The 13,359-nt window shown below is 43.3% G+C and overlaps 1 protein-coding gene across 1 annotated transcript in view; it reads left to right on the top strand.

Moving 5' to 3' along the window:
- LOC111870771 overlaps positions 1–3,849 on the top strand; it is an 8,304-nt gene extending 4,455 nt beyond the window's left edge. Inside the window, exons 3-7 of the mRNA XM_023863294.2 lie at positions 350–414; positions 1,376–1,411; positions 1,776–1,896; positions 1,985–2,055; positions 3,685–3,849. Of these exons, the coding sequence (XP_023719062.1) occupies positions 350–414; positions 1,376–1,411; positions 1,776–1,896; positions 1,985–2,055; positions 3,685–3,690 (299 nt within the window). The 3' untranslated portion in view covers positions 3,691–3,849. The remainder of the gene's footprint in view (positions 1–349; positions 415–1,375; positions 1,412–1,775; positions 1,897–1,984; positions 2,056–3,684) is intronic.
- Positions 3,850–13,359: the final 9,510 nt, after the last annotated feature.

Raw genomic sequence — 13,359 nt, 5'->3', positions numbered from 1 at the left:
TGGTCTAGATAATGCTTGACCCTCAACGTCTCACAAACCTATGGGCCTTCACGGCCTATTACAAGGATAGCTTTACCTTTTTTACTTTTTGCAGCCTGGTCTCAGGTGTTTTGTGACATCGGTTTGTCCAGTGATTGAGGCTAGTTCTTTCTAAGGGACCCAACAGAATAGGTGTTTTACCTCACCTGAGGACGGAAACAGATCCAGTTTCCGAAACGTCGTGTTTTTTCTTAGTTATCTTAAAAACCAGGACGATGGATAAAGTCCGAAAACCCAATATCTCTGTGCACTCGTATATAGTTCACAGTTTTCCCGCAGCTAAGTGATAAACTGTGTATTCATGTTTCAGAGGAATTCGAAGAAATCATGAGACAAGCGTCTCTACCAAAAGAGGAGCCGATAGATTCACGACGGGTATGTTGGTTGCAACAGACAACATGACTGGCCAGACGATAAGTTGCAATTTTTACTATTACTCATTGGCTCGACGGTGCAAATTTATACGTTATGGATACACAGCAAAAACGCTTACATAATGTACGTATTGTACAATCACATAAACTCAATTTCTTCTGCGTCTAGTTTGTCACATTGTACTGCATAACTCTAACCTTTTGTCCTGTTCCGTAACGTGAAGCCACTGAAGTGTGAGAATGAATTGCGCATATAACCATGGTGATTCAAAGGCCACGCCATAGCTCAAGCGGTCATTCGCTGGCTTCTCACAGCGGAGGCCCGGGTTCAAACCCGGGTCTCGTCAAGTGGGATTTGTGGTGGACAATGTGGCGCTGGGGTAGGTTTTCTCCGAGTACTTTGGTTTCCCTTGCCAATCTTCATTCCATCAAATTCTCCATCATCATAATTACCCGGGGCAGGCTACAATAGGCCAATCAGTGGCCGGCGTACCGAGTGGATCCAACTGGACTCAACGCCCCACTATGCGAATTAAAAAAAAAATGTGATTCAAAATGAAAACGGAATATTTCAGTAAAACAATATTATCGATATAAGTATTTATGGCATGGCAAGATTTAATTTGGGCACTGAAATTTTACTTTTTTCAAACTCCTGTAAAGAGAGAACAAAAATAAACATAAAATTTAGCCTAGATTTTGTGGCGCCATTGGCAACTTGATGCTCGAATTTCAAACTGAAAGACAGCATCCAGGCTCACAATGCTGGTTATTTTCACCTCAGGTATGAGGTATGACACTCAGTTCTTCACGAAATTACTTGAATATTATAAATTTAGGTTTAAGTTCTCCATAGACGGTTCTATTTGGGAAGTACCAACAAAATAATGCATAACGTGAATCTGTGTAGCTTTACTCTAAGTGCGGTTCGAACTAACGTTTTTATATATTTTCTTTTCTAGTGTTTTGTTGAATGCGTCTTGACTTCAGAGAATCTGGTGAGTGTCTGCTCAATAGAACATTGCCTAGTACATAACTTCTAAATTTTCTGAATAGATGGAATGTACATTTCTCATCGCAGTATTAGCTTACGTGAAACGCGTTAGAGTGTGGTTAGCAACACAAACACAGAACTTTCATTTACATAGCTAAACACAAATTAGTGTCTCTCCCGATTACGGCCACCGTGGTTTCGCAGATTCAGAGAGTCTTGTTTTGCTCTATATCATTTATACTTGTACGAAAATTGTTTATACGAGTATATCTGCAGTGGAAATTGAAATCCTGTGCAGTAGTGTCCACTACTACTTGCCTATACGCCTTGTTCAGTTCTGATATAAAAAATTTGTCCTCTGTGTTCAGCTGAAAGAAGGTAAACTGAATGAAGACCAAGTTCTGAAATTTGCGCAAAATTCCATAATGAACGGAACAAAACCGGATGAAAGGAGGATCAGGAACAGGATTTCGGCGTGTAGATTGCAAGGTAAGTGGCGCTGTTAAGCCTGCAGAATTTTCTGTTGACATACAGTTTCCATGGTAATGGCTTGAACTTTACACCTTGCACATTACAGCTGTCACAGGGAGGTGTACGGCCGGTTACAGCGCGTGGGTTTGTGTCTTGGAATTTCTCGAGAATTATGAGGTACGTATAGAAACAAGGGCAAATATAATTAGCATAGACTTCGTCCAAGTCCCAATATTATCATCTTAATCACTACATTTGAGAAACTGGTTCTACTTATTTCATCAGATTAACAAAATAAATAGACTATTTGGGCCCTATGTAGAGATACAATGATACTCTGGAAACAGACGTTTTTCCGAAAACTAATGGTCAATAAAAAAACTAGCACAATGGACGAAAACAAAAACAAGTGTCTTAAATTTTGTGTCACATCTTCGTCGAAAAATTTTTAATTCAGTTCCCCATGATATTGCAGGCCAGGTCCATATTAACAGGGAACAACCGGCAAGGTTGTGGTATTCTACAATTTAATATTTTTGTTTTTATGTAAATGGGAAAGTCAAAATTAACATTCTGGCGCGACACAGCATTGTCCTTCAAGAAACGATATCAGAATTGAATTTCCTGTGTACAGCGGTCCAAGAATTCCGCTTCCGGTTTCCTCCTGAAGGCGTCTGGATACATTCCCTCGTAAATAATTTCTGGCCAATGGCCTGGACTTTGTCATTAAACTTCAACCGAACACAGTAAGTTGTTATTCACCTGATGAAGTAAATATATTTTTTCGTCGAAATGCAGGCTTTTGAAAAGAACTGAGGCGATGGGGGCAGTTTTGAGGTCGTGTTGCACACTCGTCAGAAAGCTACGAGCTTGGGCGCAACGTTCACAGAAGAAACTGTTGAGCAAATCAAGCGACAGAATGTCAGAGTACGTCATTAAATAAACTGACTGCATGGTACACGGTGTTCTTGAATAATTAGTAGTGATTCGTTACTACATTTATGAACATAACCTTAATATTAACATATATTTCCACCAATGTTTCATTGTAAAAAAACATTAGTAGCCTCCGCTAGGAATCTGAGTTCGCTCTTTTCTGAGCATATACGTAGTAACGTGATAGGGGTACTCCGTGTCTCTGTACAATGCAAAATCTGTGGCGTGGTGAGATGAGCGACAAGAGTTCTACGTCTGCAACAAGCAAGTACTCCACTGGAGTACAGCCACAATTCGCGATTCTTCATATCGCACTGGTCTGGATGCTCGAGCGGGCTGGCTTAGCGCTACGTCTCTGGGATCATATTCTGCAGATATTCGATTTGAATCTCGGCCAGGACATGGGCTCTCCTGAGTTCTCACTCAGTCCCTCCACGCAAATACCGGCATATAAACTCGATCAGGGCAAGGCCACTTCCTTCCGAATCCCTCTCAATTCATCATTCATCTGTGATCCCACCATTAGGCGCTACACTAAGCAGGTCCCACACAAACCGTCACCCTGCTTACACTCACGGTCTTGCTACACTCACACTGCCACAACTGTGTTTCCCGAAACGGTGGCGACCCGAGTTAGGTCCCAGGCCAGGAAATTTCAATGCCTGGTGCGTAACAAGCTACTTCGGCTGCCCCTGTCAATTCTCATTCCACCAGCTGCTCCACATTAATTAATCATCGGTCAACCAACTGACGGCGTCGTAAAATAACAAACTGAAAGAAGAACGTTGAGAGATGTCCATAAATGTTGTGCGCTCGACTCGAGCACATAGGCAAGACACTTGTGTTACTTCCATGGTGATTACTTTACAGGTGTAACTAGTACAAGCAGCGCCGGGCGGATGAGTGCGCACGTCAGAGGAGCGATTACACGGGTCCTACTGTGGCCACAGCACAGAAGACACGCATGCAGCTCTTGGAAATGCATTCTGTACGCCAGTTTATTTTAAATAAAGTGCAGGTCCCACAGAATGGAGACCTCTCTGTCTTACTGCATTAAGCCCTCCGAACTCCTCACCTTAAAACTGTACTTTCGGCGACGCTGCATGCTCCCGCGCGTTAATTTTACTGGAGAGAGTCCAACTTCGAGGCTTGCTCCGGCTTCGACTTCCCTTCAGTCTGCTCATGCAAGTGCTGAGATCGTGCATCATCATCTTAACATCCTACCCTACGTAGCCTGAGCTACAATCGTCGTTATAAAGAAGGTGCGTCATTAAGTTTATCAGCCAACTCAACCGACAGCAGGTAAAACTCCTTCGCTGTTCTCTGGCCATGCCTTCCATTTACATGCAGGTTTCAGGATTTATTTTGGTGTTCGGCCTCTATGCATGGCCTGTTCGTTTATCTGCAAACTTTAATACGCCACTGAAATCATTGAGGGGCACGCGGTAGCGTAGCTGGTTGAGGCACTATGGTATAAGCCGAAGATCACGGGGTCTATTCCAAATGAGGTGTCTGGATTTTTCAATCAAACTAATCTTTCCAGCCGCACTATGGCTCTGGGGTCAACTCAGCCTCCAACAAAAATAAGTACCAGCATTCTTCGTAGGGGTAAAGGGTGACCGGCGCGTAAGGCTGACAACCTCAACACCATCTATGAGCCGATTCTCTAGAAAATGTCGGATCCTCGACGTCTCACAACTCTGTGGGCCTCCATGGCATGTTACAGGGATAGCTTTAGTATGGCTTCCTTTTAACTGAAATCACTTCGCGCGTCTTTACCGACGTCTGCACTTGCCATGCAGTCTTTCACCAGCTCTAGAAACAGTCATTTCGAGCCTGAGTTCCTTTTCATTTCCTGCTAGGAAAATCAGAGTCTCGCACAGATCACTGTTACCCTCGTTAATTTTCAAAATACAAGCATGAGAATCAGCTGTTCATTAAAGTAAAGCACACTGGTTACCGCCTTTCCCAACTGCACTTTGCTCCTCGACCACAGTTCCGTGTTCATACGATTCTCAAATTACACGGCGAATTGTTCCCTAAATACAATTAACAGACTTATTTTGTAATGGAGATGCAGTATGTATTCGACATGATAGAAATTATTTTTAAGTGTTTTGGCAACCCTGTGTTTCAGGGTAGGTGAAATACTGAATCTTCCAAGAACCACAACAAAACCGTAGAGCTCCACTTTATCGACATCAATGAGCGAGTATGGGACAGCAACATATCGTAACCAGCGCAACTGCGCCATGTATATGATGTGTGACTTTCCTTTTATATTGTACATCCCTGAAGATAGTCTTGTAAGACCGAAAGATGTCTGGGCCTTGACAACACGTAATCAGTACGCTTAGATAGTAACTTACATCTTATATTAAGCGAAGTCTGAATTTGGGGTATTATTTTGGATATTACACATGTTCATGTGTTTTTCAAATACGTTTAAGAAACTGGCTCTGTAGATTATCAGGTACAGGGGAGGAAAGGTTCGTGTCCGGTTTGGTCCGCCTTTTCTTCCCCCCTTGGCACTACAGCCCCAGTGGGCCTAGGCCCACTTCCATGAACTTCTCCGTTCACTTCGGTGTTTCTAGATCTTACACATTCGGTAGGACCCCTTGGGCGGATGATCAGCTCGTCGCAAGGCCTCTACCTGTACACAAACACAGAAAAACGCACACACACACAAACTGAACATCCATGCCCTGAGTGGGATTCGAACCCACGATCCCGGCTTCCGAGCGAGCGAAGACAGTACATGCCTCAGACCGCTCTGCTACCGTGACCGGCCTCACTATATATATCGCGACGAAATTAATCCTATTAAGCAGAAGACAGACAAATAGTAAGCTTGAACAGAGTTCAATTGGAAATAATTTATTCCAGAATTGTGCATCAATGCGCTATTGCTGTGTGCTGTGGCTTATATATACTTAACCAAACAGTGCGACACGAAACCACGAAGACAGCGTGGGGCGTGTTCACGTCACTTCCTTTTACGAAATAGGGCACAAATTAATCTCTATATGGAAAACTGAAGTAACAACACGCTAATAGCTTAAACACTGCAACACACCAGTTCCCATATTCACACCTTCTCTGTGTATGACAACTGCTCACAACAGAAGTTACAGAAGTTTACAAGGAATATTTTATTCCGCTAAATTACGGTGACTTCTATATGCATCACCTACTTTAACATAATAAAACTCTGCATTCTGTTCACATAGTGTATTTTTGTGTTCCGTACGGTTCTCATGATAAATGCCTATTATTTCCTTTAAACAGCATTAACCTGTCGTTTTTGTAATGGAGAGCTGTAAACTGCATTTCAGAATAATATGCAGTGAATTTTAGACTAAAAGTAAAGCTACCTCTGTAACAGGTTGTGGAGGCCCACTGGGTTGTGAGACACTCATTTCTGCTACAAGCTGTCGACCCCAGGGTCACAGTGCGACTAGAAGGAATTGAGAAATCGAATGACCTCATTGGTATCGAAACCGCGGCCTTCTGTCTTGTAGTATAGTGCCCCAAGCAACTATGCCACAGCGTGTCCCTTAACTTCAGACTACCTGGCGCTAAAGCCCTTAGTTTTGGTAGTGGTTGCGGTTCGTGTGTTGAGGCAGATGCACACTATAAGAGAAAAAAATGGGGAGAGAATAGATGGAAATTTCTTTCAGAACTCCACAGAGAAATGTGAAGCCATACGAAATTCAAACGCACATAGTGCTCACACCTCCACAGCTCATGCAGTCCGACTGCAGGACACGAGACCTCTGGAATTAAATTGTATGAAAACACTTAAACAAGGGAAGCGCATGAATTGAGGTTTTCACCCTGGTGTCATATAATGAATGCTACATAGTCTGCTGAAAGCCAACCGAATTTCCGAAGGAACATATCTGGCACGGTTTATATGACCCCTAAGATAGAGTCGACATGTTCCTCCTAAACGTCTGTTGACTTTCAAAGGACTAGGTCTCGTTATATCCCAGAAGATAGTAATCTTCGAGCTAAGCGTGAACACCACAACAAGCCGGCCCTATGCCTGTACACGTGACAGTAATCACATCCACTGGAACATGCAGATATCTGCTGCAGGAACTTCTTCACTTCAGTTCATTTGCTAAACTGTAAGTGGCAGGTCTGACACAGTGAGTGAGAAAGAATTCGTAAGTTTCTGTAACAACCTTTCTTGTTTAGAATTTGAAACGGTGTTGCTCAAAATATGAATTACTTAAATATTATATTTAAGCATCCTGTTGCACTCTACACGATAAATGATACAAACTCCGTCCAAAGTGCAAACAATATATTATATGTCCTTGATCTTGCTCTCCTTTACACTACATGTTTCGGCCTCAAACGGCCATCATCAGGTGTATACACTCACTTTGCTGTGTTCTAAATGTTAAATTTTAAACTGGGTGCAGTGTGACNCCAGCGCCATTAAGTCGAGTCTCACATAGAGAATCAAAAATCTATTAACACTTTAATGACCGAATTTCTTTTAAAAATGTGTACGAATTATCTACCAATAGATTGACATCAGCAGCGTGGAGCAGAAGTTCATGTGTCTCGTTACTTTTCAATCGTAGCTGTTACTCTCGGATCTTTCTGTGTACTCTAAGGAAAGTTGAAATCAGTGACGATAAAGCATTTCCACGTTTCTGACCCTTCTGAATAGGAAAGGGGCCGGACAAATGTTTATCTATATGGACTTCAATACAGGTTTCATCTGAGTAGAACTAAACAAGATACAATAGAATGAAATACGGACAGGAACAAAAAATGTGCACCAGCCGGCAACACACACTGCGCACGAAAGTAAACTATATTTCAGAATTCGAAACTGAATTATTAAAAAAGGGGAAAATGTTACGATGATGTATAAAGTACATAATTTTCACTAAAACAATTTTAAAGCACCTGATGACGGACGTGTAGGCCGAAACGTGTTGTGATAGTAAGACACATAATTGACCGCGCCATAACTCAAGCGGTTAGTCGCTGGCTTCCCACCGTGACGGCCCGGGTTCGATCCCGGGGGTCTGGTGAAGTGGGATTTGTGGTGAACGAAGTGGCGCTGGGACAGGTTTTCTCCGAGTACTTCTGTTTCCCCAGCCAATGTTCCCCAGGGGAAAGAGCCCCCGGTACAAATTTGATAGGAGGCTGTGTGGGCCCCAGAACCAGTTTGGACGACGTGGAGAAAATTCTTGACCCTACCGGGCTCGAAATCCGATCCCTCCGTCAAGCCCATAGCCAGTCGCTATACCGACTGAGCTATCCCGGCTCCTTACATCATGTGAGGACCCTACATTAATCCTTTCACTGACGCAATCACATCAAGTTCTATCCGTTGCTGTTCTCATACAATTATCTAGATATTTGCAAGGAACATAGGACTGCCTCCCAGCTAACTTCCACTGTTTGAACAGGTGTGAAAACTCAGACTCACAAAGAACACGCAACAGCAGTGTGTTGGCGCTCGTGCAACGGGAAATGGAAACAGGCATTTCCGGTGGCAGTCATGGAAGGTGTCGCCTCGTGCCCCAGAGTTTGCGTGTCTGCCATGATATTATTCCTGACAGAAAATTAGAAAGCATAAATTTGGGATGGCCTTTCTACCAAGTTCCGTAAAAGTATTTCAACTGATTCAAAAAGTGAAAAGACACATACACAGAGAGAGAGAGCATGGTGATCCTATAACCGCATTATCTTTCCCTGAGGAGGGAAAGTAGGTTAGAAATACAAAGAGAATTTGCGGACTGGCAAAATCTAGATGGAAGGTTGCAGCGTCCTTGGGATTCTGTACTGGGAAACACAGCGCTAGATGCATTTAGCTACTGATTGGTCCTTAACTTAATTAACGACGCCTGAAAACTTTCTGGGCTCAAGTGACATGAGAAGATTAAGATTGCGGTTCTCTAGCATGTGACGCTGTGTAATTTTGTTGATAAATACCAACGTTTCGGGGCAGAGAATTTGGAAGCAGCAGATTCCTCCGAAACGTTGGTACCTCTCTAATAAACTAAACGGTGCCACATCCCAGAAGACATAAGCTTAGCACTAATTCACGTTAGAATCGCATGTTTCATACTGACATTAGATCATGATTGTATAAAGCAAAGGTTACATTATTTAGAAGGCTTGGTGAACAGAATGCTGATAACTTGAATCAGCAAGGCTCAAAAGACTGCTGGTACCCTGAATCAACACGGCTGCAAATATTGCTGATAACGTGAATCAGCAAAGTTGAACAGAATGCTGCTATCTTGTATCAGCAAGGCTGGAACACCCTCCAAAAGGTTTAAAATCAATTGGACGTACTTATAAAGGGACTGAGATGGAGGGTTGGTTTGTTCATACCTATTTAATGACACAGTATCAACTGCTAAGCTTATTCGACATCGACTGAGAAGCCTCAAGTATGCGTTCGTGGTTTATATCAGCGAGCTATTCCGGAAGTCATCAGGAAAGACTGACGTCATCTGAGCAAAGCGCAGTACAATCTGCGCTGTGTTCCATTGGAGGCTCAAATGAAGCACCTTTAAAAAAAACAGAGTTCTTGCCGCTGAGCCTATGAACTCTGTACTTCTGTACCCTCCCGTGCTCACGAGCAAGGAACCAAGTGAAGACGCACAGGGCCCCACTACAAGTGGCTCGGTTTAAACACAGTCTCATGTTACGTAAAGCCGCTCAGGCAGGAAGTTCGTACAGACGGACAGACACTTGTGACACGCCTGTGTTTATAACTGATCACGTTACATTACATTACCGCAAATATCCGGGAAACTTGGTACGTTACAGATCTGTTATGTAACCGGATGGAATGAGTTATATATCTCCCATCCGACATTCGATACTGTAACCCATCACCGCATAATATTCCTTATCTCGAACGAAACACATTTAGTTCTGATGACGTCATCATTTGACATTGATCAACGAGTCCTGGGCTCCGTAAGACAATGTCCATTAACTTGTGGTCTGCGGGCTCCTCTCGGTCTGTGAATGATGGGAGTACTCCTGGGACTTCGCGTTCACACGGCGGTCTGGCTGATTGTAACGATTTATACTTCGGGGAGAACCCGACGTTTCGGGTGAACATAAAGCCTCCATCTTCAGCGTCAAAGAATAAGGCCAAGCAAGAAACTAGCAACAGGAGGCAGCAATTTTAGCTTGGTTTGTCCTTCGGCTCTGAAGTGCAGGCGACATGTTCCTCCGAAACGTCTAGATCTGTTTGAACTAAACGGCGTTTCGGCGCTTTCGCATATCGAATTTGCACAACTGCGCTTAGAGTTTCGCCATGTCTGTCTGTCGAGGAGCTTCAACATTTCTTGACACGTTACAATTTTGCTTAGAATCATAAAACATTAAAGGACACTTCTCATTGTGACAGGACGTGTTTACGCGGGCATCTGAAGCAGGTTTGTAACAAAAGCTGTATAGAAAAGTGAGACATGGGTGCTGTATAAAAGACAATAGACCATCTCCTCAAGTTTTGCGGTTTTCGAAATAATTAAACAGAAATGAAGTAACCCGTCAGAGCTGCCACGCTGCCGTCCTTTCCTTCAGTTCATACAGTGCATATGTCCCGAACACGGCTGTTTCCTCGCTTGCACAGTCCCTCTGTAATTTGGACTGCAGTATTCTGGGTTATGAGACCGTACAATCTGGTACGTTTCACGGTCCATGTTGTCCTAAACCAGAACACCACAATTACAACTTTAACACCGAGAAAACTTCTAAATTATTTACCTCCCTGCTATATAAGACGGGAGACACCATTCCACATGCCCTGGTGAAATGTCTTCAATGCGCAACCTGATGAAGAGTGGGATGAGGGAGTGGCCTGGATTCATGTGACCAGTGGCGGGCTCTTGTGAACACGGTAGTGAACTTGTGTTACATGAAGGGTGAGAAATGCCTTGATTAGCTGAGCATCTAGTAGCTTGCGAGAAAGATTCTGCAAGATGAAATCAGTTCAGTGTGGGTGATTCTGATGTCTTTACTTTTCAATGCCACATGAAGGCGCTGGTGTTTATGTAGCCAGTAAACATTTACTGCCACTGCACGCAATATGAGGCAGAGGAAGTGACGCAGTGCTGCCACGTTAACGGCCAGTAAACACAAATGGTGAGATCAGCTTACAAACCCCGAAAATAACTTTGAGAGGACATTTGTCTCAAAACAGATTAAACCGAAGAATAAACACAAGACTTGCTCGAGAAAGTTATCAGCTAGCTCAAACTGGATAACGGATCTCTGCAAAAGTACAGGCGATATGTTCACGCACACTGAAAGAAACGATGTTGCTGGTTGTGCCTCATTTACGGCTTCATGAGACGTACTCCCATGGTCGCAGCCTGAAAAGGTCAAAATTTGGATCCTGAAATAATCCGGAAATTAAACCGTTTTTTGTTAACTAGTATTCTGCAAAAGTTAGAGACTAAATATGATCATTGTTGTACACATAGAGGGTGTGAGCGCTGAAATGGTTACTAAGCTGAAGGGGCACGACTGTGTGAAATGTGGAAACCCCTGCATTTGCATAAACATTTTTAGTTTATATTTGTAACAAAATATAATCTTTCTATTTATACTCTTATGCAATAAATAATTTCATTTAAACTTGTATTTTTTCTTTTATTACAAAATTTGAGTTCTCTGTTTTAAATCCAGGGTGACGCAAGAAAGCAAATGCTAGCGCAATTTCTGTGTCGCCAGCACCAGGAACATAGAAACTACTGTCTTGGGGCGACAACGGAAGGGTATGATCGACTGACGGGAATTGGTACAAATTTCGCCAAAGTCTGGGATAAAGCAACAGCTTCAACCAATATTAAAGTGGTACTTCGCACCACCGGTATTTATTTCTTCAACACCCTCAGTCACACCTAACTACGTGCCACGATTTTGTGACCCTGAGTGAGAAGGCCCCACCTAGCCGGGTACATGTGGCATATCTGCATCAACCGAAGGGAATTCCGATGAAGACGAGGACGCTGACGTGGAAGCAGATACAGTCAGAGGGCTTTCACAAAGGAACACCGCTGAATACTGAATTCATTTGGATGCATCGTGCCAATTCCTCCGGAAGTCATGACGGCGGCTGAAACCAAAACCTTCACCTGAAGACGGCCGCCAACAACGGATAAATAGAGAAGGCTCAGTCGTTCTGCTCAACCCCCCCCCCCGCTAAGTCTACGGTCCTTTTTTCGATATTACCTGCGAACGGGGTGAAGCGGAGGAAATGTGGGCTTGGACTTCGCGAAGAGCGCAAGTTCATGAAATCTGCGTTGGTCTGAAAGCACCAGATAAAAAAGAACTCATTCGCCCTGTGTGTGAGAAGCGATCTCATATTCTTTGCTTCAATCTCCGTCACAAATTGTTCTTGTGCCAATTTGAATTCCAGTCTTTTTCAACAACATGACAATAATACTGATCAGTATGGGGCACAGTCCAAATATTTGAGAACGACAGCAACAAATCAAAATTTGATTCAGGAGGAAAATAAGAGGAGACTGAACTCGAGTAATGCTTGCTACCACTCAATCCGGAAACTTTTGTCTTCTCGTCTGCTGCCCAAAAACATAAAAACTAGAATATATAAAACTATAATTTTGCCTGTGGTTCTGTATGGGTGTGAAACTTGGTCTCTGACATTAAGGTAGGAACGTGGCCTCAGAGTGTCTGAGAACAGGGTGTTGAGGAGAATATTTGGACCGAAGAGAGATGAAGTGACAGGAGGTTAGAGAAAAATTCATAATGAGGAGTTTCATAACTTGTACACTTCGCCAAGTATACTTAGAATGATCAATTCAAAGAGGATGAGATGTGCTGGGCATGTAGCACGAATCAGAGAGAAGATGAATGCGTATAGGATATTAGTGAGAAAGCCAGAAGGAAAGGGATCACTAGGAAGATCAAGACGTAGGTGGGTGGATAAAATTAAAATGGCCCTTAGAAATACAAGGTGGGGTGGTATGATCTGGATTGATCTGGTTCACGATACTGACCAGTGGAGGACTTTTGTGAACTCGGTAATGAACCTTCGGGTTCCAAAAAATATTGAGAAATTCTTGAGTGGCTGCACGACTGGCGGCTTCTCAAGAAAGGCTCAGCTCCAAGGTGCGATTAGAACAGGAGGATGTCAGACTGAGGGGCAGACTTCTTCAGCTGTGATTGCAACTATTTGTTTTCTGAAATGAATAAGATGGGTAGGACATGTGGAAGGAGATGTTGATGCCATGATCATGACGGTCACGGTAAGAAAAACAGAAAAGCAATATGAGGGCTTTCGTCAAACGGCTGTGAACAGATGTGATCACGAAATCTCAGTACGACGAAAATCTAGCGAGCACAGCGATTTCGCAAACTTCGCTCTTCTCTCAATGGTCCGAAACGAATTTTATCACGCTTATTTAGTGTTTCCGATTCAAAAGGCAGGGGGAGGGGGTGGGAACCGCACAGTGACCATGGCCATGAGCAGCCGTTACTATAAATGCAAACCGTTCTCCTGGTTCTTTGCAATCCACTCCA

Source organism: Cryptotermes secundus, unplaced genomic scaffold (genome assembly GCF_002891405.2).
Source record: "Cryptotermes secundus unplaced genomic scaffold, Csec_1.0 scaffold307, whole genome shotgun sequence".
Taxonomy (NCBI): domain Eukaryota; kingdom Metazoa; phylum Arthropoda; class Insecta; order Blattodea; family Kalotermitidae; genus Cryptotermes; species Cryptotermes secundus.
The sequence above is the reverse complement of the archived record's forward strand: the minus strand, read 5'-3'. Positions and strand labels throughout refer to the sequence as shown.